Source organism: Caretta caretta, chromosome 6 (genome assembly GCF_965140235.1).
Source record: "Caretta caretta isolate rCarCar2 chromosome 6, rCarCar1.hap1, whole genome shotgun sequence".
NCBI lineage: Eukaryota > Metazoa > Chordata > Testudines > Cheloniidae > Caretta > Caretta caretta.
In genome coordinates this window covers 89,767,879-89,791,591 of record NC_134211.1, presented here as the reverse complement: position 1 = coordinate 89,791,591, position 23,713 = coordinate 89,767,879, and the positions used below count along the sequence as shown (strand labels likewise).

At 46.5% G+C, this 23,713-nt stretch overlaps 1 protein-coding gene across 10 annotated transcripts in view; it reads right to left on the bottom strand.

The window, feature by feature from the left end:
• Positions 1-21,629, bottom strand: part of GPATCH2L (G-patch domain containing 2 like) — a 47,098-nt gene extending 25,469 nt beyond the window's left edge. The window contains exons 1-8 of one of the 10 annotated variants that reach the window (XM_048855564.2): positions 21,553-21,629; positions 19,435-20,105; positions 13,810-13,874; positions 10,938-11,114; positions 10,268-10,347; positions 8,079-8,146; positions 6,808-6,862; positions 3,996-4,081 (exon numbers count right to left, since the gene is read on the bottom strand). In XM_048855564.2, the coding sequence (XP_048711521.1) occupies positions 3,996-4,081; positions 6,808-6,862; positions 8,079-8,146; positions 10,268-10,347; positions 10,938-11,114; positions 13,810-13,874; positions 19,435-20,093 (1,190 nt within the window). In that variant the 5' untranslated portion in view covers positions 20,094-20,105; positions 21,553-21,629. Of the gene's footprint in view, positions 1-3,995; positions 4,082-4,688; positions 4,808-6,807; positions 6,960-8,078; positions 8,147-10,267; positions 10,348-10,937; positions 11,115-13,809; positions 13,875-19,434; positions 20,106-20,219; positions 20,399-21,229; positions 21,349-21,552 lie in introns of those variants that run through there. The other 9 variants (XM_048855565.2, XM_048855563.2, XM_048855561.2 and 6 more) reach the window with 9 other exon arrangements.
• Between the last annotated feature and the right edge of the window lie 2,084 nt (positions 21,630-23,713).

The window sequence follows — 23,713 nt, the reverse complement described above, 5'->3', positions numbered from 1 at the left end:
AGTGAACTGCCTTCCTTCCAGTGTCCCAAGTAAAGATTCCGAACAGGGAAGAAGAAGGGATCCCTCTGCCTCATTCTACCTTACCAATGTGGATTCAGGAACACAATTCAGAGGTCTCCCTAATTTAGGCTCCTTGCACTCAATCTAAACATCCTGTCTGCCTGGACACAGACCATCCCCCCTCTTCTTCTGACCTCCAGAAAGGACAATAAATGAGTTTCCACCCCAATCTCATTTTGGATCTCATTGATCAGCCAACAAATGGAAATGGAGGCAATCTGTCTTCCCTCCACCCATAACTCAGACTCCAACGCCCAGAGGGAAGAGGAACAGAGGCTCAAGTCTGCTCTGAAATTCTTAGACTCTAGGGAAGATCATGATACCAGACCAATGGACCAAAACCAAACATGAAGCACCTTCCCAATGATGGAGCCATGGAACATTTTAATGGCTAATCAATGCTTCTGAGCCACTACAAACCTAGCCTATTTGCAGAACTCAAATAGGTTGTGCTCAGCACTACCACTCCATACAGTTTCTAGGTGCAGAAGAGAAAAATGGGTGGTAGTGAAAGGGATAAAGGGAAGAAGAGGGGGAGTACAATACTTGGGCTGTCCATGCAAGCCTCTGCTCACTTGCCTCTAAAAGGCTGCATCGTCAAGTGGAAACCTTAACAGACAAGGCATGATTAGCAAACGCTTTTGTGCTCTTAAAGGAGAGTAATTATAGGCATGTGAAAAAAGGGAAGTGATCCCGGAGGTACTCTTCCTTGCACACCTCCCGAGAGGCAGCAGGGCCATTAAAAATTCCATGATGAAGAGGAAAAACAGCCTGGGAACAGCCAGGAGGCAATACAGCAAATTAATACACCAACTATCCCTGGGGAGAGCTGCAAGAAAGCAGAAAACTCTCCTCGCTTTGCAAAATAAAATTATACCACTAATGATAACAGAGTCACCACACACACACACAAAACCGCTTCTAAAGATGGGTGTGAAATCCCCAGTACTGCCCAGACACTTTGAATGAAATCTCTCTGCATCGCAGACATAAAGCAAGAAAGGAAATCTTGTATGGTACAATTTATACAGCCTTTCAACGGTATCTTCCCAAGGAACCCTCCATACAGAACCTTCTCCTTGACACTGAAAAGCCCTTCTTATATGCCCACAGCTGTGCACGCAGCATTCGGGCCAGCAGCTCTGTTTAAATGAAGCACTGGGCTCCAAAACACTCACTGCACTGCACTGCAGTCAGACAAACTGCACCAAAAGCCACCAGGGAGGCGAAGAAAACATTTCCACAAGGGAAAAGAGAACAAACTCCACCTGATAACTGGGTTTCTAGCAGATACATTTGCAAAAGGCTTTCCAAAGGCAGTCATCAATCGTAAAAAAGACAAGAAATTGAACAGAGGGAAGCAGTATTACTTGGCACAGTGAGCACCACGCTGAAAGTGGGCATCCAGTACATTGCTACAATACCGCCAGGACAGGCTAATGTCTAACCAGACATCATAGAATCAATCATAGAATATCAGGGTTGGAAGGGACCTCAGGAGGTCATCTAGTCCAACCCCCTGCTCAAAGCAGGACCAATCCCCAATTAAATCATCCCAGCCAGGGCTTTGTCAAGCCTGACCTTAAAAACTTCTAAGGAAAGAGATTCTACCACCTCCCTAGGTAACGCATTCCAGTGTTTCACCACCCTCCTAGTGAAAACGTTTTTCCTAATATCCAACCTAAACCTCCCCCACTGCAACTTGAGACCATTACTCCTTGTCCTGTCCTCTTCTACCACTGAGAATAGTCTAGAACCATCCTCTCTGGAACCACCTCTCAGGTAGTTGAAAGCAGCTATCAAATCCCCCCTCATTCTTCTCTTCTGCAGACTAAACAATCCCAGTTCCCTCAGCCTCTCTTTAACCTTTCTTCCTATGCCCTGTGTTTTCCCACCGCCATTTGATAAGTAGACAGATAGAAGCCACCTCTGTAGGAAGATTATTTGGAATTTACAATAACAACATCAGCTGGGTCCAAACCTGGAACACTGGGAGATTTTGATAACTAGAGCAGTGAATGAGTAGATTCACAGGACTGTCTGACCCTCGTGCCAGGATTTACGAAAGCTGTTTATGGACCTTTTAGTGGCTCTGTAAGGGGTTAAAGGAGAACTTGGCTTTAAAGAGCAACTGTTTGTTGCGGGGACCTTTCTATAATGGAGTTTGTGAAAGCGTGCTCGCATTTTTATATCTTTGGCAACACCTTTAGGTAAAGTGAAACACCTTTCACTAAAGATTTCAGTCTTACCTAGGTACATGGAGCTGCACATGCATTTTCATTTCTACTGCATCTTTCATCCCAAAGAATTTTTAAGCACTTTTCACACTATATACTGGAACCACTTCATCCTCATTGCAGGCCCCTGAAATGCAGGCACCTCTAGAGTGGATAAGCCAGTTGTTTAACAGCACATGGCAACGCACCACCACAGATTAAGAGGCGGGATTAAAGGGCTAGCACATGAGATTTATATTTTGAAATCGGGCAGTAGTTTCTGAAGAAGAGGTCTCAGGGTACATGGACACCCATCCATTAGTTACTAAATTATTCACGTAGCAGAAATGAGAAACCCCAATGATCACACTTGCTTCAGAAAACCCTTGTTCGACACGGCCATACCCAGTAGCTTTGGGAGCAGGGCAGGGCTTTCACTGGCCAAGCTAGGTGCCATCAGCTTTTTCCTGATTGGATTTATTAGCAGGAGACAGGTTTGTTTTTTATAGGGAGAACAGGGAATGGCTGGTTCCACTTGTAGCATTGGGCATATACTCAGTGCACCGGAAGGGACCTGCTCACTGCACTATGTAGAGATGCAGCTCCAAGCTTCATGGTGAAGTTTACAGGGGTGCAAGGCAAATGTGAAGGCGAGAACCATTGAGAGAAGCAGGTTTGCTGGTTAGTATTCTCTTGGATTCTTTTTACTCTCATCCTGTCACTGCTCCTCCAGCTGCCGTGTCCTATGCAGAAGTCACAGACCTGTATGTATGACATCATGGTGCAACATCACTAATTCCCTGCAGAAGCCAGTGGGAGGAGAGGCTGAGCTGGGAAGATGCCAAGCCTTCATTTAGACAAACAACCCTAGAATATTTTTCATGCCCTATTTACTAATTAACAAGTGAAAGGAAACTGAAGCTTTACGTATGGAGAGCTCCTTCAGAATAAATCTGTCTTTAAGAACACAAGTAGAGCTCCCTCCCTGGCCAGGCTTCATCCACACACAGTAAGAAGGGTGCAAAGGTGCATTACACTTTGACAGCAACAATTGCGGAAGATGCTGGAGTGACCTCTGTGAGGCCAGCATTTCAATCAGATTTAATAGTGGCCAGCAGAAGGCACTTGTACAGCACATGACCTTTCCCCCTCGAACCAAACAATGCCAACTCAAACATGCCTGAACTCTTGGTCATTCCTGACCCAAGTTTCTCACCATAATCCCACAGCACAGAGATATCACCAGTCACAAAGTCATCTCAGTTTATCTACTGCCAAGTCTGCTAACCGTCCAGGACACCCACTTCAGATACTCAGGGATCTTAGGGTTCCTCAGTAACGCACATTAGCCTACCGCCACCTTCTTTGCAGTTTGGTTTCCAATTCTAATAATAGGCAAGGATAAGGCCATCTATATCTTCATATGGTCTACAGCAACCCACCATCTTGGTATTACTGGGCACTGTGTGGCAGAGGTCCAATCTGTATTTCAAACCCAGACCACGTTCTGTCCCCAGAACCTTATTGCTCACTACTCTGCATGCCCACTGGCAACTGAGTGGAGACCAAACTTATTGCATGTGTACATTTTATCAGGATTGGAACCCAGGTTTCCAAGAGCGTTAACCCACAGGCTTGCTAGTACTGAAGGAACCAGACATGTGGCAAAGGAAGGGAAATGAGACAATCCTCATAATAGGAGCAAAGCAGGGGGATTACCTGGCAGTGCAGTGTGCTGGTGAGCATCTTCTGTGGGAGGCATCAGCAAGAACATCCAGAGAGTACAAAGGAGATAACGGATTGAACTGGAAAGTCCAAGAGAGATTATTTAAGCAGTGTTTAAAGGAACAATTTCCAGATGCAGCAGCTCAAATCCACTCTCCACATTGGCTCACGCAGTATTCACAGACTTGCTCCAACACACCATCAAATAATGGGGGCAAGTGATATCTGATTCTGTCCCTTCCACTATCCTCTTTCAAGGCAACAACTCTGCAGAGGAGTTGCTCCTCTTGCTCAGCACACAAGCAACAGGGTAAACAAGAGCATATTCAGGGAGCCCTATATGGGACTGCTGCACTCCATGATGAGAGTCCACCTCCCCCAGGGAGAGCTTCCTGCCCATGCCCTTGGGTCTAAGGATAGAAGTCATTTCCATAAATACAAGTAAAGATGCAGTAAAACTCCTCCTCATGTTGGACACTTGGATCAGTGGAGCAGATTCATTACCAGAAGACTAACCATGCTCCCAAAAACTCAATTTCAAGGCTCAATTCAAAGAGAGCTCCCCATTGCTTCCACAGCAAAGGGACTAGCTGTATTAAAGACCCCCCCCCCTCCCCCAGTTAGCAAGGTCTCTCACATCATGGACCCTTTTTAAGCCAATTTCAGAGAAACATGGATGTTCATCCCCCTCCTTCTGGTCTTCAGAGTAGTCCATGATCTTCTGTCACGCTGCAGACACTGGAAGAGCCTAAGAGCCATCAACTCTATTAAGGGCAGCTTATCTTGAAGGACACAACCCTGGAAATCTTTTTAAGAGAGGGGTGGGAATTGAACAGTCACTAATCAACCACATGATGACATGAAGCAACATTTACTCAATTTGGAAACAGACTGCAGAATTCATCCTGCTAGCTACCCTCTGGATGCCTGCGTTAACCTCTCAAGTAACCACATGCATCATCATCATCCTCTCCTCCTGTTTGTTCTCAACTTAGCCTAGAAGCTCTTCAGGGCAAGGAATCTATTTTTGTGTGTGTTATAAAGTACTAGATACATCTCTGGTACTCTATCCTAAAATAAGAAGCGGTAACTTACCTTGTAGAGTAACTGGAGGTCTTTGAAACGTGTCCCCCATGGGTGTCCACAGAAGATGTGCATGTGCCTCCAATAGGAGATTTTTGGCAGCAGTGCCTGTTTGGTCCGGGCATGTGCCCTAATTATCGTAATGGCTCATACTGAGGGCATACAGGGCTGTGACAAACAAACTGCCATCAGTTCCTTCTCTACTGCAAAGTCTCACAAAGATGCCAAAGTAGAGAGAAGGCTCCACTTGACATATCTCCTGAGCAGTTCCCTCTGAAGGAGAGAGCTTTGGAACCCAGTCTAGAATTGTTTGCAGAATTGCAGAACCAAAGGCAGCATCTTCCTTTGAGGTATTCACTAAAACATGGTGTCCTGAGAAGATGTGAACTGAAGCCCATGTAGCAGCACTGCATATTTCTGCTATAGGAACTGGGGGTGGTTCATCTGTCACAGACCTATATATCCTCAGTACAGGGCTTGAGGATAGCTAGGGTGCATATGTGGATCAAACAGGCATTGCTATCAAAAAATCTCCAATCAAAGGCACACGCAGCGCATGTGCATCTCAAGTGGAGCACCCATAGGGACATTTTTCAAAGAACTGGGCGCTTGTGCTTTTAAGAAATGATAAATTAATAATCCTTCAGCTATGAAAGGACCCTGGCTATAAACACCACTCAGGAATCCAGAACTCAGTGCCACCTTTTATAAACAAAGGGCTTGATACAGGCTGAAGAGATGCTATAATCTCTGAAACGTCAATTATCAGACAGCGTCTCCTTTAAATGACCATTATTCTATTGTCAGACAAACATTACAATGGAATTGTGGGGACAAACCTCCAGTGACTCCTTGTAGCTATTTAAGTTCATCATAAGAGCAGCATTTCCTGTGGCTCTCTCAAGGTCTACAGAGTCAGTCTTCACTCTGACACTCAGAGCATTATGTATTTTGAATGTTAGAGAGCTATTCTAACAGGCAGGGGACACTATGGCCTCAAGAGTAGTTCTATCGCCCTGGAGACATGAAATGCTCACTCAGAGCCATCTGAGACAGTAAAACTGAAATCCAATTTCAAAAACAAGGTGCATTCAACATCAGTGTCTGTGAAACAAAATGAGCATCTGACCACTGAACAGAAGGAGACACTATTGCTGTGAGGAACCAGACAGTACTGGTGCACCCAGGAAGAGGCCCATTGCCTTGGCAGAGTCACAGAGACCGGGCTCTTCTGCTTTGGCTAGATAAGCCAATTGTCACTGAATCTGATCTACGTAATACACTTATTGGAGAAGACTTGACAATGTGCACTTATGTAGGGGTGATGGAAAACAGAGGGGGTGACTATTCTCCCGCCCCATCACTTTCCAGTACTTCCCTGGTCTGGTGCTATTTAACTACAATCAGGCCAACAGCTTTTCTTCCTCTACAGGATCACCAGGAAAAAAGCATGACCCAAAATGGATGGATGTGAAGGGTTAAAAGGAGAAAGAGTCCCATTCATGGGGTTTGCAGAGAATCCTACAGCCAAGACGACCCTCCCTCCAGCTCACTGTCAGGGAGAAAGTTAAACAACCAGTCGGACTGAGGGAGATTTCAGGAGAAGACTGGGGTCCCAGGGAGGTACTCAGTACCAACAGCCCATATGACCCTGGCATGTGGGACGTACTAGAAGCCCAGAAGATGTCAGTTAGAGTGAGATGAAGGGCTGGGACTGCCTTACCTCATGTGCACAGGCCACAATGTGGTGGAAATCGGAAGCCAGCACTTTGTTCTTTCTAGAAAGAAGGAAACCAAGTGAGAAAATAAAAAAGGGAACAGCAGAGCCATCTTACCTGGTTGCAGTCTCTCTTCCCCATCGATGGTAACCAGAAACTGGAGGGAGGAAAGATGGAATGGGAGACAGAGAAAGGAAGGAGCAAGGGGGCGGGAGGGTGAGGGAGAACAGAGAAAAGGGGAGAAAAAAACAGAGATGGAGAAAAAAGGAAGTGAGATTAAACATTGACAGGACTCATACTCAAAATGACAAGTTTTAAACACAGGGAGCCAAGTAGGCAGGAGGTGAATCTGGATGCCGATAGCCAGTGAAGATTGAATTCACTGCAGCATGATCAGGAAAAGCCACCCTACCTGTCAAACCACCACAGTGGCAGTTCCAGGGAAACCCACCCTGATCACCCATGGTACTGGTTATGATTAGGAGGAGGAGCTGGGAGGGAAATGCAGAACATTGCATCTGTGGAGAAGCCAAACTGGCTGCTGATTTGTCAGCATCACTTCCACTGCCCAGCTCTGTTCCCATGGTGCTCCTCCATACACAGTGCTACTCAATAATGAGCACAGAGGGTCCTCTAAAGCTGTGCTAAGGACCGATGGATCTGTGAAGTGCATGTGGTAAAGGAGGGAGAAGGAGGAAGGTTCAGTGTAATTAAAGGGATAGCATGCCGTAGCCATACATTGGGGCAGACCTATAATGGGGGGATATGAGCAAATGCAAATAGGGCAGAAGGGAGTAACAAGTCAGTTTTGGACCCAACTATCTCCCATCTCACAGGTTATTTTGTCGTCACTCCGTCCAGTCCCAGTGAGCAGATGGAAAGAGGCAGTCTCAAGGTATTGCACAGTTCACGCTCCCCTTCACCTACTCAAAGTGCTAAACCAGTGGTCGGCAACCTTTCAGAAGTGGTGTGCCAAGTCTTAATTTATTCACTCTAATTTAAGGTTTTGCGTGTCAGTAATACATTTTCACATTTTTAGAAGGTCTTTAAGTCCACAATATATAACTAAACTATTGTTGTATGTAAAGTAAATAAGGTTTTTAAAATGTTTAATTCATTTAAAATTAAATTAAAATGCAGAGGCCCCCGGACCGGTGGCCAGGACCTGGATAGTGTGAGTGCCACTGAAAATCAGCTCGTGTGCTGTCTTTGTCACGCATGCCGTAGGTTGCCTACCCCTGTGCTAGACCATAATCAGTAGCAGATAGGTCCTTACTCTTTTTGACGTGGGTCACTAATGATGTGGCTCATCCTCTCACTGCCCAGAGTGCTCAAGCTGGTCTCCTGAAACACAAAAATAGGCAAAAGCTTCATCTGAGACATTCCCCCTCCTTCTCCAAGAAGCAGACAGCACAGACACCACAAATATATTCAAGGTCCTGTTTTCCCAGAGTAACCTCTCTGACCCTGGCTGTGAGGTCTGTGAATCCCCTCAGGGACGCAAGGCTTCTGTAAGCAGTTACTCCAGGCTGCTAGGTGAGGAGGGCAGGAGACTCAGCTCAGGCAGAAAGGAGTTCCTATGGTTCCTACTAAGTAGAACCGACAGCTCCTCTTTCTCACAAAACTGAACCTTTCTCCTTCTCCCTACTTTACAACATGCACTGCACACACAAAAAAAAAAAAGGGGGGGGGAGGGAAGGGGGACACAACAGGAAGGGGAATTTCACCAGCACAGAGAAGGCAACTGAAGTGCTCCGTGTGGGAGCTTGGACTGTCCAAAAGCAGCAGATTCAGTAAAAACTCCTGCAGCAGTTGAGTAAAAGCACATTCCAGGAGGGAGGAATTGCTTTGGGAGCTTGGTTCTGACCAAAGCCCATGTTTGTTGCCTGTACACATTCATACAGGAGGCTCTAAATATCAGGCTGTTTATCTTCACATAGCAATTGGCCATAAAAAATTCACTGTGGGGGGAGGGGAAAGAGATGTAGGTCAGGCTCCAGATATGAGGGGAGAAGGCTTCACAGGCCAGACTCTCCAGAGCTTATGCCAAACTGCCTGGGCACAAATGAACATGAGGTTTAGGGGAGGCAGCAGCGGCAGCAGGGGTGAACAAAGATGGGCTATTTGTTACAGCAGGAAAATTATTAACTTAAAGTGCCGTAATGTTTAAATTTACGGTTTATTACTGTGTAAATTACAAGCCGTACTTTGGGTAATTAGCAGCTCGCTGGCGGGGAGCTCTGAATGAAACTCATTATTTATTATTACAATTTAGAGGGAGAACGGGGAGGGGGAGCAGTGACCTCCGCTGGAAATGACAAAGATCCCTTTAAGGTGATGAAGATGAATTAAACAAGTAAATATTATCCTTCTCATTTGGGATCATTAGAGGAGCCTCCAACAGGCACAGGCCCTTGCAGGTGGCCTGAAGAGCCCTGCTCAAAGCAGATTTCACATCAACTGAGGACTCTTATTTTAAAATACTGGCTACAACTAAAGGTGAATGGGCTGAAGAAGGGAAGAACAGGAGCTGTTGAGTGTGACTAATAGAGAAGGGAGAGGAACTGCACCCCTGACACACACACCCCAAACTCTGAATCATTAGAGGCGTTATCCTCACAAAGTGGGAGGGCTTCCTCTCTGTAGCTGAGAGGTCTTACCCTTTCCCCACCAGTCCTTAGGCAGGGAAAATGGATCTTCATCAATGAATGTAAAGCAGTCTCTCCAAGAATACAGAGTAAGTCCCACCAACAAACATCCAATCCCTCACCTTTCTTCATCCCCAAAAGCCTCCTTATTCCATCATGGTTGATAGCTCCGCTCTCCGCCCCATTGTCCCCACACCGACGTGGCTTTCCTCTTTCCCACCACATGCAGGCTTGTGGTAAATCCTGTCTCTCCTTTTGTAACAGATATATGTTCTTTTCTCTCTATGCCAACTGCTGTAATCCTGGCCAGGGGTTCATTTCTTGCAATTAATTTCATTCATTTCTTGCATTCATTAGTGGAACCTTCTCTCTGACCTCCTGTCCTTTCAGCCATCCAAAATGATGCACCTAAAATCATCATTCTCTGCTGCCAATCAGACCATGTTGCTTCTCTGTTCAAAACTCTGGCTTGTCTTCACCTCCAACATCAAGTTTAAGCTCCCAGTCTTTGCCTCCCAGGGTCTGAATCTGCACAGCTCTCCCAGATACATCAATGCTGTCATTTCCCCCTAAGCGCGAACAAGCTTTCTGCCAATATAGCTCCCTTTGTATTCACCCTCCATCTTCCCACCTTCTTTGGCTGCTTGTCTTAACTATTTGGTTTTCAGCTGGATGTTATTTTTCAAAGAAAGTAGTATGTGACAGACCACCGTACAGGGTTCTTCTGCACAAAATAATCCACCTGCTGCCTTAGAGCAGCAGTTCCGAACTGACCAGCAGAGCAGACACAGAATTTCCCTCTTGGAAGAGGCAATACCTTGCCAACGAGCCTCCTACGTCCCTTTCTGAGACAACGGGCAGCAGCTCCTGGAAGGCGGTTCAGACGGGCATGAAACCCTGAAAACCAAGAAAAGGAAAAAGCTGAGCACTGAAGGCAGAAGGTTGCTCCTGGCAAAACAGTGATGAGAGGCCTTGTGGTCCAGCGCCTAGAAGAATATGAGATTCAGAGTCATGAGAACTGGGTTTTATATTCTGCTCTGTGTGACCTTGGACAAGTCAGAACCTCTGTGCCTCAGTTTCTCCATGAGAAGACTTACCTAAGAGCTACAGATAAAAATCTATACATTATAAAAAGGTGACTGAAGAAGTTAGGCAGCTGAAATGAAGGATGATTCACCATTTCATAGCGTTCTCTTTTGGGTGGTGCAGCCATCTTTAATCTAGACTTCTGTTTGCTTTACAGATAACATCAAACACAATATCAAAATTCCATTTACTGTAGAGGTACATGCAGAGTGTCCCGACTGCTCCAGTCTAAAAACAGAGCACAACAAAATAATCCAAAGCAAGCATATTTTAAAAATCTATAAACAGGTCAACTTTAATATCAGCTTAAGTTGAGCATCTCTGTAAATGAAATCTGCTCTCTGCCATTTGAAGGTTCACAAACACACTTCTGAACCCATCCCATTCCCTGTGGAGCTCACCCCTCTGAGCAGGCCGGGAAGGCAAAAGGAACGTAGAGTCAGAGAGTTTTTCCAGGCCAGAGTCCATTCGCTCCACCTCAGACCGGTGATCAGCTCTCCACTTGGGCAGGAGGTTGGGGACGGTGAATCCTGGGACACATTCTCCCTCATAGAACCAATCACTCTGCTCGTCATCCCCTAGAGAAGCAGCACAGAGTTACTCCAACAACCACGCTGAGTGACCATCAAAATGCTACATATTCCACATCAAAAAACTACCAAATTCACTTGAAGATTCTTTGGGAGTTACTCCTACATTTTATAGCAGTTTTATTTTAAGTTTCATTGATAGTACTGTAATTATAGGGAATTCAACAAGTGCTCCAATTATTCTTGTGCTCAGTCTACAGTGACATAAGCAGCATTTCCCATAGAACGTAGCATCACCCAGCATGAAGGCCTCTTTGTTGGATGGTCCTCTTTACTGAGGTGTTTAGGAGGTTGAGGCAGCTTTATTGCTCTATTGTGGCTGTGTCTCACTGACATTATTTCAGTGCTGTGTGGTGCCTGATGTACAGGTGTGGATCTTTCTCCAATGTAATTACTGCAGGGGAGGTGAAAGTGTAGTGGCCTGGCACAAGCATTATGGGCTACTACAAAGGAGCCCTCAAAATGGGGGGAAAGAGGAGCAAATGCTGCACATGCTACCAATCTGTACATCAGGAAGAATGAGCCACAGTCAGAGGACAGCAGCTTCAAGGAAAAGTATATCATGCCATTAGGAATGACTGGTGGCTTAGAGCACAGAAAGGGTCTATGAGTATTAACTGTGCCATACAGCTGGCTCTATGAAAACTCCATAAGACCTGTCAAGACCACAGTCCACTCATGCCTGGGAGAGCAACAACCAACCACTTCAAAAGTCTCCAAAAAGCAGAGCCAGTGCAATTAACACAGCTGTGTCCTAGTAAATGAACTGCACTAGACAATATTCTGTTAAAGCTGCCTGGCTAGAATTCTCCTTGGGAAAGTAACTTGTGAACAGGCAGCTCCGTGCAGTACGGGCGCCAGACCTCATCCTGAGACAATAAGCCAGTCCTGCATCCCCTCTGAAAACCAGCCATTAGACAAATGAAGCAAACAGCCCAGACCACAACATCAGCCCCCGAAATGACCCACAACAACAGGCAAATGCCTGGAATCAGGATATTTCACAAATACAGACATTTATTTTTATATATATTTGATACATGTGCTCTAGACGGAGGCTTCAGAAGTGGATTCGGAAATTAACAACCAAAATATGTTTAAAAAATAAATAAGGACTGTTCCCCTAAACACTGGAAAAAGGATCGTGTGTATAAACATGTCAGCTACTTTGGACACTAGAGCATAAGCTCAGTAACTCTCATCTCAAGCAATTTCCTTCAAAGTCACTTGCTACATTAGACAGACAATAAAGATCAGCATCCACTGCTCCTACAGTGCCTTTCACCCTGAAAGATCCCAAAGCATTTTATAAACTTATGTTCAAACTATACACAGGGACCACTCCTCTATCAATGAAATGCAGCTGCTCCTGGGGTGGAAAATGCCAACTGTTCCAATAACATAATAGTTAAAAGGACAAAAAGGGAAGAAACCTGTATCCAGTTGAAACTACACGGGAAATATAGTGAAGCAGAATGTAATTAACTAACTTGGGATTGGGACAGAACATTAAGTTTAAAGGGATTTGCAAAGGAAAACAATTGGGCTTGTGCCCTTTCTTTTGCTTCTTTATGACTGATAAAGAAGCTTTGGAAGGAGTTTGTCCAAAAAGGGTATTTTTTCCTTGCTTGTTTTTCACATTAGAGTGTAAACAGCACCTGAACATTTAAGGCTTTGTCTATGTTGGGAAAATGCATCATCTCAGAAAATGTGTTAACATGTTTTAGCTAAAATGATGTCAAACATGAAGTGGCAACTAGTGTTGACAGAGACAGTCATGTTTTTAAAAAAAGTAATTTTTAACGCAACTGTCCCTATCTACAGTAGGTACTACACCACATTTGACATCATATTAGTCAAAACATACTAGTTAACACATTTTCTAACATAACGCATTTTCCCAGTGTAGACACAGCCAAGGACTGGAGAATTAATGAAATTATGACATCACAAGATTTAAGAGATTGGAATTTGAGCAATAGAGAGGGGAAGGGATTTTTAGTCCCTGTTTAAACATTTGTGTTTGTTTCTTTGGTTGACATGTATTTAACTCCAGTACCTAATAATAATCTTGGACAAAGAATGTGTATGTTACAAATTCAACACCAACACCAGTTGAAGTGTGAGAGTCCACAAACTTCTGAGAACTGCTTCTCCCCTGCCTAATACACATGTTTTGGTTGTTGCATCTCCACCAGGCTTAGTATGTTGCTTGTCATCTTAGATTGTGAGCTCTCTGGACCAGTATGTTTCTGTGTTGCAGAGTATGACAAGCAGATTGTGGGAACTTTTGTAATATATATACAAACAATTGACCTCTATTGATAGAGACTTCATGGAGTTCATGATGACCTCACTGAAACTAAGCAGAAAAGTCTGAGTAGTCATCCCCAAGAACCAAATAACGTACGTATTGCCTTATATCACACTTTCCAGTATTTGGATTGTATACATTTGATAAATATCATGGCATTTCCATAAGAAAAGCATGATTTTAACTGAAATCACATGGAACACCTTTGTGATCTGAGCCAATTCCTCTGACTCCTAGCCACTCTCCCTTCCCCGCACATCCTGATCCCCTCCAATTTCTAGTCCTGCACTGCCTTGAATTTGCATTTATAAGTATATAAAAGAGAAATTCCCATATTGCACCAGAGGGAAATCACAAGACAGTAGTTACCTTGACGGCCTTCGTCATTGGTGAAGAGGCCAGTGTCACTGCTGCTGCATACACTGCTGGTTTCACTGCAAAGAACAACCACAGTTAACTGCTGAAAGGTATGCAGCAATAATCTTTTAAATTTTGCCAGTGCCTTTCATCCCAAAAGGACCCCAAAGTACTTTATATACCATACAAAATGGGAATCAATTCATCACTGACACATGATTGCCTCTGGCATGGAACATGTCAACTGTCTAACAGCTCACTACAACACTATGCAATTTAGGAAGAATCCTGTATCGAGTTAAAAAAGGAAATTTTAGGTTATCAGAACATAATTATCAAAAATGGGATTAGGTCAGGGCACCAAGGCTAACGATCATAATTATGACACTCTTTGCAGATATCCCCGTCTCTGGTAACGACCAGGCAACAGAAATGAAGCTAAATGCTCCCCTCGCGGGTCACCTGATGGCCACTGGCAATTGTACCACAACTTTTTCTTTTTAGACTTCCATTTTCCAACATAAATGGAACATAAATGCCTTCTCCTTTCTTTGGCTGGATAAGGGGCTACGCTTCAAGCACTACAGCAGCACAGCTGTGCCACTGTAGCATAGACCCTACTACAGCAACAAAAGGGGTTATTCTGTTGTTGTTGTAGTAAGTCCACCCCCTCGAGAGGCAGTACCTAGGTTAATGGAAGAGTTCTTCCCTCAGCCTACCTGCATCTATAGTAGGGGTTAGGTTGACCTAATTACATCACACAGGGCATGAAATTTTTCACAGCCCTGACTGAGCAACATAGCTAGGTCAACCTAAGTTTAGATGTAGACCAGGCCTCAAGTCCCTAACTACTCATCCAAATAAACCAGTACTACATAGCTTGCAGCTGTAGATAACCACCAGTTAAACTGAGTTTTAAACTTGGCCACTGCTGCTGCTCCAGGAGACAGTTTACGAAGGAATTTGTTTGGAAAATAATCTGAGTAGAAAACTTAACTGTCTGTAAAAAGTTTTGAAAAGGCTGAACATTGTGCTGCAAAATTACATGCTCATGTCAATCCTAGGTATTTGATGGGTTAATGCTAGGATTCGATCTTTTCTAGGACATATTATCCAATACCTCCATTATTCTGAGATCTCTCAGCAAAAGCAATACCCCTTCCACCCTGCACACAGGTTACAGGGCCTTATGGGAGAAATGAATCCTAGCTTTAACTCAGCATCTGAAATAATCTCAGCAGTGTGGTTAGATAAGATCCCCATGTACCCTGGAAGAGCAACATCACACAGCATGGTGTGTGGTTATACCAGCCACCAATATCCTCAGGAAACTTTATGGGACACAAGGCAAAGGGACAGTGAGTGTCACCCCATCCACAATTAACTGTATGTACTCACTAAAACCATATGCTGTGAAGCATATTACTGCTTTTTAAAAAACATGTTCTGTAAATAGCTAAGACAATCCATTATACTGGATACCTGAAAGTCTGAACCTTCATCAGTGCATTAGAGTCCATTTTTCAGTTGGTAGTTTTAAACATACAGATGGAAGAGGTTGCAAGTCCCTCCCACATTCTAGCATGCAACTTAACACCAAGTTTTAAGCCAGCCTTTTATGAAGTTTGTGCCATCCATCCCCTAACATGCTGTATGAGAAAGGGACAGTAGTTAAAGCATAGGACCAGGAATCATAAGAAAGGAAAAGGATTATTAAACCAAGTTCCGAATCAAATTAACAGAACAGCCAGTGCCTCAAAGTACTGGAAAACCCTGCAGTGCCTTACAGATACATACTCCGCCACGCTTTCTACCTGCGGTATCAGTACAAAGGTTCATTGAAAGATATCCTTACCTATTCTCCCTTTATATTTCAGGCCTGGAAAACGGAGTATCCTGTACACAAGCCTTTCCTCAGGTTCAGTAAGCACCGATTAATGCTCTCCACTTGCAAAGGAGGCTACTTACCTTAACCATGAAATAATGAATGCTATTGATCCGACAAGCTACTGCTATAGAGTGTTATTGATCGCCCAATCTTTGGTTAAAATGGTCCTCATTTAGCAATTTCACTGTCGCAAACACCTGGAGCAAAGCATGCTTATAATTAAATAGTTTGGGGGAGTTAAAGTGAGAGGTGATGGACAGAGATCTCAGCTTTCCGACATTTATTCCTGCTCCTGAGCTATTGTTTGTGTCAGGAGGGACATTGATTTTCTATAAAAATAAGAAAACAAGAAGCACCAAGGGGCTGCAGAAGGTCAGGCCGGGCTAGAGAAGGAGGGGGAGGCTGAACACTCTGTCTCTGTCACTTGCCTTCCAGGAGAAGGGGATTTTTTCTTTTCTGAGAGATCAGCCCCTAATACATCAGCTGAGCCAGGCTCATGACTGCCACTACAGGCTGTCACCAAACCTGCTACTATTCAAAAGGAACTAAACTACAAACTGGGGAGTAACTGGTCATTCTATCAGCCCAGAATATATCAAGATAAAACAAGCGGTCACCTTATCACTGGCTGGTAAACTTAGTACAACATCCAATTTGAAATTAAGCGATACAAAAGAAGGCTAGTTAGATATTGTTTATGTGAAAGATTAGAGAGACAATATGTCATCCGTGAACTTGAAGTAGCATGTGTGTTAGCAAGTGTTAGGGGATGTTCTCAGACAGCCCTTGGACTATTCTGGTTTGATCTGCCCTATGTAATCACATTAAGCAGACAATTCAGACAGCATACATCTTAGATAAATGAGACAGACGTTCAGAGCCTCCATTTATAGTTCGTCAGTTCCCCATCGTGTGGGAGAGCTCCAAAATATTAAAAGGGGGACTGAGTGGAGAGGTTTTACTTCTAAGTGTCTTCGCAACTAATCGTCGCCATTGTACTGGTAGCTCAAAAATCTCAAATGTCCCCTAAAATGAATCCATGTTTCTCTCATTCTTGGTTTCCCCTTCCTTTTGGCTATCAGGCTTTGATTCCCCTCTCATACCACTCTTAGATCAGTCATTTGCTCCCTCACCATGTTCCTATGTATCTTTCCTTTCCCCTCTTCATTTCAGTCTCCATCTCCCCCACTTTTATGTAGGATGTTTCTTAGTCCATTATCTATGTGTGTGGAAGGGTATTCCAAAATTCTTCATCCCCCACATCCCACTCTGAAGACATGATATGGTAACAAACCTTTCTCCAGTATAAAACTGAATATAGCCCCACCGGTAATCCATCAAAGCTGCTTCCTCATTAAGGTCCTAATCCAAAGCTTATTAAGCCAACGGGAGTCTTTCCATTGAATTCAGTGGGCTTTGGATCAGAGCATAAGCAAAGGAAAGTGATGAAAGTGCTGAGTGTTCTAGCTCCACAGAGATGCTAGATCCTGCTAATCTAGGAGGAAAGAGGGTGTGGAAAACGGCACTGCTGAATGATACAAGGCATTTGTTCCCATAGTGGCTGAGTGTGACACTTGTGTACTCCTAATCTCTGTTGACAGGAGAAGTGAGAAACACAATTCAATCCTAAACTGATGTACAACAGCCCCTAGAACACCAATACTGCTTCCTGGCCCCGCTTGCTTTGCCAATCACCTTTCCTCTTGCCTGTTTATGGCTATACTCCTAATCATTTTCTCTCCTCCCTGTCCAGTTTTCACACATTCCTCAGGATATGCCCTTGCTGCAGCTCTACGAAGCACTTCAGTGGTATCAGATGGAGCATCTACAGCAGAGTGAAAATGCTGTAAGCATACCCAGTTTCACTCTGCTGTTTCTAGTAGGGAAGCACTGTATTTAGTGCAGGAGAGGCAAAGGCATGATCCCTCACTGCTGCCAGAAGCGTTCTACAAGGAGAAGTAATGCACATGTATTTCTCCCTCTAACTCCACTCCCCTCACCAAGCCATAGCCCAGACCATACATGTGGAGGTGAGATGGTCAAACATTTTCACCTCTGGATTTCCAAAGAGAATCCAAAGGCTTTGGCAGCAGATGGCAAGTGTCATCTGATGCAAACGTATGCACAATAAGCCTTGGTCTACACTACAGAGTTAGGTCAACGCAAGACAGCTGACATCGACCTAACTCTGTAAGCATCTACATCGGCAATCTTTGGCATGCGGCATGCCAAGGTAAGCCCCCTGGCGGGCCGGGCTAATTTGTTTACCTGACACATCTGCAGGTTTGGCCCATTGCAGCTCCCACTGGCCGCGTTTCGCCACTCCAGGCCAATGTGGGCTGCTGCCCGTGCCACTTCCCACAGCCCCCCTTGGCCTGGAGCGGTGAACCGCGGCCGGTAGGAGCTGCAATTGGCCGAACCTGCGGACACGGCAGATAAACAAACCGGCCTGTCCCGACAGGCGGCTTACCCTGGCGGGCTGTGTGCCAAAGGTTGCTGATCCCTGATCTACACTAAAATGTAGCTCCCACCAATGTAACTCGCCAACTACTCCGACTTAGTAACTCCACCTCTGTGAGAGGTGTAGTGTTTAGATTGATGTAGTTATGTCGATGCAGTATCAGTGTAGATACCGTGTTGCTTACATCGACTGTTGCTGATTTTCAGAAGCCACTCCACACTGACAGTTAAATCAGTGCAAGCACTCCTGGTGAGGATGCACACCGCTGACACAAGGAACATAGTATGGACATGCAAAACCAATTAATTAATGTAGTGGCTGTATGTCATGGTAACTTAGGTCAACATAATTTTGTACCGTAGATATACCCTAATTAGTCTGAGGGAAAGGAACCAACTGAGGGAAAACAAAACAATCACCCAGCACATTCCTCAGGTGATGGACCAAAACAAAGCTGTGTGTTTGCTTTCTCAATGGCTGGCACAGATAAGGCTGGATGAAAGCCAGCTGGTTTAAGTTCAATTGAACATGATGGAAGAGATACTGATTGGTGCAGAAAGTACCTCGAGGAGGCTAGCAATGTCTATTACTGCTCCATCAAGTGAGGGAATCTATCTACCCATTGTCATTGAGATACATTCTCAAGGTGCTACTCAATATATCCTTCCTGTACTATTAGATAAAAATGTCTTTTCCCATCTTTAGATGGCAAAAAAAAGCATCCTCTCTTTGGTAAGAAAGGCCTCACCTTGATCTGTGCCTTTGTTACAACTACACTAGACAACTAACATGCAGTAACTTGTAAACAGAACAACGTTTTGATCAAGGTACATACAGTAACTGCAAACAAGGCTAACTGGTCACTACAGGATTCTGTTTTCCTTTGCTGTTTCTCATAAACCCTTGGAAACATGAAACTGAAATCAGTCTCATCCATCACTCACTGGCTTGTCAACATGGTTTTACTTGCAAAGACTAGAGCCACTAACATGCTGGTTGTCACTGTAAAGACAGAGACAACAGACTTCTCATTGGAGCCATAAGCACACCGGTTTGTTATGAGGACAACATGCACATGTCACTACTGGGTCATGAAGACAACATGCACACTGATTTAGCACCACAGGACTGCAGGTAAGGGTTTGGAGATTTTTTTTTTCTTGTATCTTTAAGGGAAAACTTTGTTTGAGAGGGAACTACCTAGACCAGGGCACAGTCTTTGCAAGCAGCTGTAAAGGAAGTTGATAATCTGATTGTGGTAGGTGAAGGAAAGGCCTGGAGAGCTCACCATTCAGACATGTTTTCATCAGAACCCTGTTTTTGTTCATCCGCTTCACACTCCATCCTCTCCTTCCTCCCCCCTTTACTGAGGAAGGGCCTGTTCTCTGCTGACTCACACAGACCATGGCTGGATGAAGTCCAAGGGGCGTTCTCCTTCCAGCGTGACAGACGCTGCTTCTTGGCTGACTTGAACCTATAGCCTCTCTCATAGTTCCACTCCGACACCTTGAGTTTCTGCTGGAGGCTAGCAGCTACCTCTGAGGTCACACGTTTCACCTTCCGGCGACGCCTGAGGGGCCGGCAGGGTCCATTTTCCGTGAAGGAGTCCGACTCATGCCAAGAATGCTGCTTGCTCTTTAGGGTGGCACTCAGAGCTGGGTGGCGTTTGGCCACAGCCATGTCATCTGAGTCACTGAAGTTGGCAGTCAACACCTCACGACAGTCCTTCATGGCTTCATCCAGGCTTGATTCCGAAGCCTCACTGTAGCAGCAGGCATGCTCCGCCTGGTGTGTGAAGTCTGAGCGCCGCTTACGACCCCTCCTCTTGCGAAGCTGCCGCCGCTGCTGCCTTGGGCTCAGGGCCATCTCTTCCCACAGCTCATCCAGCTTGTTTTGTTCTGAGGTCTGCTCCAAGGCCGAGGCCAAGTCATGCACCAGCTCATCCATGGGCAATGTCTACTAAACACGAAAACAACCAATTAGCACCAGCCACTAATGTCACTGCAACAGCACGTCACTAGACCAGCATAAACTAGAGCCTTCTTCACACCAGCAACTTGGTTAGACACTCACCTTGGACCTGCCCAATAGGACTAATACAGGCAAACTGTTCTTCTTGTGCTACAGCTCAGTCTTCCCTTTAAAATTAGGGCTACCACTTCCCCTTCCCAGCCAAGACCGCCTCATGCTATAGCAATTAAAGACAAGTTTATGCCTGACACGGATACAAGATTGCATTTTCTTCCTTGAAGCAGTATGTCCCAGTATCCAGCCTAAAAGTGAAATGGCCTGCATTCAGAACACCATGTGATGTCATACCATCAGCTGTTATATGCAAGAAATAGGGTTGGGCCTGCTCATTACATGGATGGGAGACCTCTACCAGTCACGAAGGGACTGTGAATGACTTAATAGGTGGCACACTTGGCTCAGACCAATGACACAATGGGTATTAAAGACTCTATGCTGCATGAGGATCAGTCTTTCCAAAGAGGAATAAAGCTTAAGTCTCATACTAATGCAGTCACAAAGATTCCATGATGCTTTGCCCCCCCCCTCCTTTTTTTTTTTTTTGAGATGGGAGAATCAGGCGTTAACCAGAAATACTGTTCAAATTTCAATCTGTGTAATTATAGTCCAGTTTGTTACATCTCCCCAGCCATTACAGTTCTATATAGGATTGTTCTTCATCTCTCACCCAAAACTGTTGTTTCGTGTTGCTGTGCACTACCAAACAGCTGTGGTTTCCCACCCCACAAATGACTGCTCACTCAATACACAGGGAGTCTTTGATCTAAGGCACTTTGGTGTGCGATACTACAAAACCAGGATCCTGTTGTTATACAATAAATCCGCTCCTGCTAAGATACTTTCTAACCACAGCAGCAAACTGGACCCCCGACACAGAAAACTGAAAACACCTTATGGGAATATGTACAATAGATTTGTGTACACTGGGGCAGAGCTGCCTCAGGAAATAGGGGACACTGTGCCTTGCCCTCCCGCCAGAGCCCTGATGAGGCCAGGACCCGGGGACTGAGGGAAAGCCTCAGGGAAACACACAGGACAGAAGCTCTGGGCACCTTTCTAACCCAGGAGTCGGAGACGTAGGTAAAATCCCGCATCACCCAACGCAGCACAGACCGACGCCACGACTCCTGCGTTCCACTTCCTCAGCTACTCCCGCAGCTCATCTCCCCGCCGCCGCCTGTCAGCCTTCGGCCGGAACCACCCTCACCCCGCCCACGGCGCCCGCCCTGCCTGGGCCCCAGGCCCCCAGCCCGGCCCTGGCACCGGCCCTGCCTGGCACCACCCCAGGGCCTGGCATCATCCCCCGACCTATGTCAGACCCTCGCGCTAACCGACCCTCCCAGCCCCGAGCCGGGCTAAGGCGGGTCTCACTCACCCGCCCGCCTCGGCCTCTCCGGGGTCCTCGGCCTCCTCTCGGAACAGGACTTCCGGTCTCGGGGGTCACTTCCGCCCCGCCCCGCGCCCCGCCCCCTCAGCGTGCACACTTCCGCCCCGCCGCGGTGGAGCTGTGCGAATGGTGAGCAGCTGCGGGAGGCGCCTGGCCCGGGGGTGGGGGGGCGCACGTGCAGCTCAGGCAAGAGGGGCAGGACGATGCTGGCGCTCTGTTCTCTGCTCCCTTCGGGCTCTTTCTTTGCAGCAGCAACAGTGTGTCAGGCAGGGGACTGGCCCCGCAGCTGTGCTGCCTAAACAGAGAGCGGGGGCTTGGTGTGACCCTGGCTGGGGCAAAGCATACAGCTGCTCCGTGCTGCTCTCCGCCCAGCCTGTCCATCCGCCCAGGAGACTGGAACCACTGCCTCCTTCCCTCCTAAGGCAGTGAGTTTCGGGGACTCTACAATGCCCCTACCAAGAGCCCTAGATGAGGACCTGGCTTTAAGCACAGCTGCAGTGGAGGGCTCTCAGGGTTGGGTGGGACTCTCTTCCCTGCTCAGATTATTTGTTGAGCTTCATCCTTGCGTCTATACAGGTGTGAGCACAAGGCTCCTGCCCCAAGGAGCTCACAACAGGACAAGGTGATAGGCAACCGAGACACAAGCCAAAATTTTTATTGGCATGATAAAACCAGAGGTGAAAGTAAGCCGGTACAGCGTACCGGCAAGAGCCCATGCACTGTACCGGGGCGGATCGGCTTCCCCAGGCAGCAATTTAAAGGGCCTGGGGCTCCCAGCTGCGGCTGGAGCCCTGGGCCCTTTAAATTACCACCACAGCCCTGCTGCCAGAGCCCTGGGAAAGCGGCAGTAGGGCTTGGGTGGTGATTTAAAGGGCTCAGGGCTCCTGCTGCAGCTACCGACCCGGGCCCTTTAAATAGCCACCGGAGCAGCAGCAGGGCTCCAGGGACGATTTAAAGAGTCTGGGGCTCCAGTAGCCACTACCACCCTGGTTCCTTTAAATCGTCCCCGGAGCCTGACGGAGCTCTGGGGTAGCGGCGGCAGGGCTCTGGCGGTGATTTAAAGGACACAGGGTTCCGGCCACCGTTACCACCCCGGGCCCTTTAAATAGCCGCCGGAGCCCAGCCGCCGCTACCCCAGGGCTCCAGCAGGCTTCGGGGATGATTTAAAGGACCCGGGGCAGTAGCAGCAACCGGAGCCCCGGACCCTTTAAATCGCCGCCTGAGCCCTGCTGCTGGAGCCCCGGGGGTCACGGCAGCAATTTAAAGGGTCTGGGGCTCTGCTGCGGTAGCTCAGGTGGCAATTTAAAGGGACCGGGGCTCCCTCTGCCGCTACCCTCCGGAGCCCTTTAAATCGCCACCCGAGCCCCGCTGCTGGAGCCCTGGGGTAGCGGCAGCGGAGCTCTGATGGTGATTTAAAGAGCCAGGGGCTCCCAGCTGCCGCTACAGCAGTGGAGCCCTGGGCCCTTTAAAGCACCACCAGAGCCCAGAGCCCCAGGGTAGCAGTGGCAGCAGAGCGCCCCCGGGGCTCTGATGGTTATTTAAAGTGTCTGGGACTCTGCTGCAGCAGCTGGAGCCCCGGGCCCCGGGGCTCCCAGCCGTCTCTGCAGCTGGTAGCTCCAGGGTGATTTAAAGGGCCCGGGGCTCCCAGCTGCTGCTACCACAGTCCCAGCCCCAGGCCCTTTAAATCTTGATTTAAAGGCCCCGCCTCTTCGAGTAGAGGCCCCGCGTCTTCCTAAGGACTCCAGAGTATCAGTAAAATCCTTTAAGTTACTTTCATGCCTGGATAAAACCTGTGTGTGTTACTAAAGTGTGAGGAGATTGAGGGCTTGGGTCTCTATCAGAGGTGGATGTGACCCAGCGAGTACCTGCTCCCAAAGTATGCTACATCTTCAGAGTGTGGTGTTTGGCCTGAAGTGGACAGATGGGATTGCATCAGCCTTTATCCTACTGAATGGGGTTATATACTTTATGCCCAGTTATCATTATTGTCTATGTTTACAGATGGCACCCAAATGCAACAGGCAGTGGATACCTCACAATGCAGTACTGCAAAAATATGTTACATACAAAAAAGCTGTTTGTTACAGGGGAGAGTGCAGCATGCAAAAGTCAGGGAGTGGCAAAGTTAAGGTTGTTCACACATTACCAT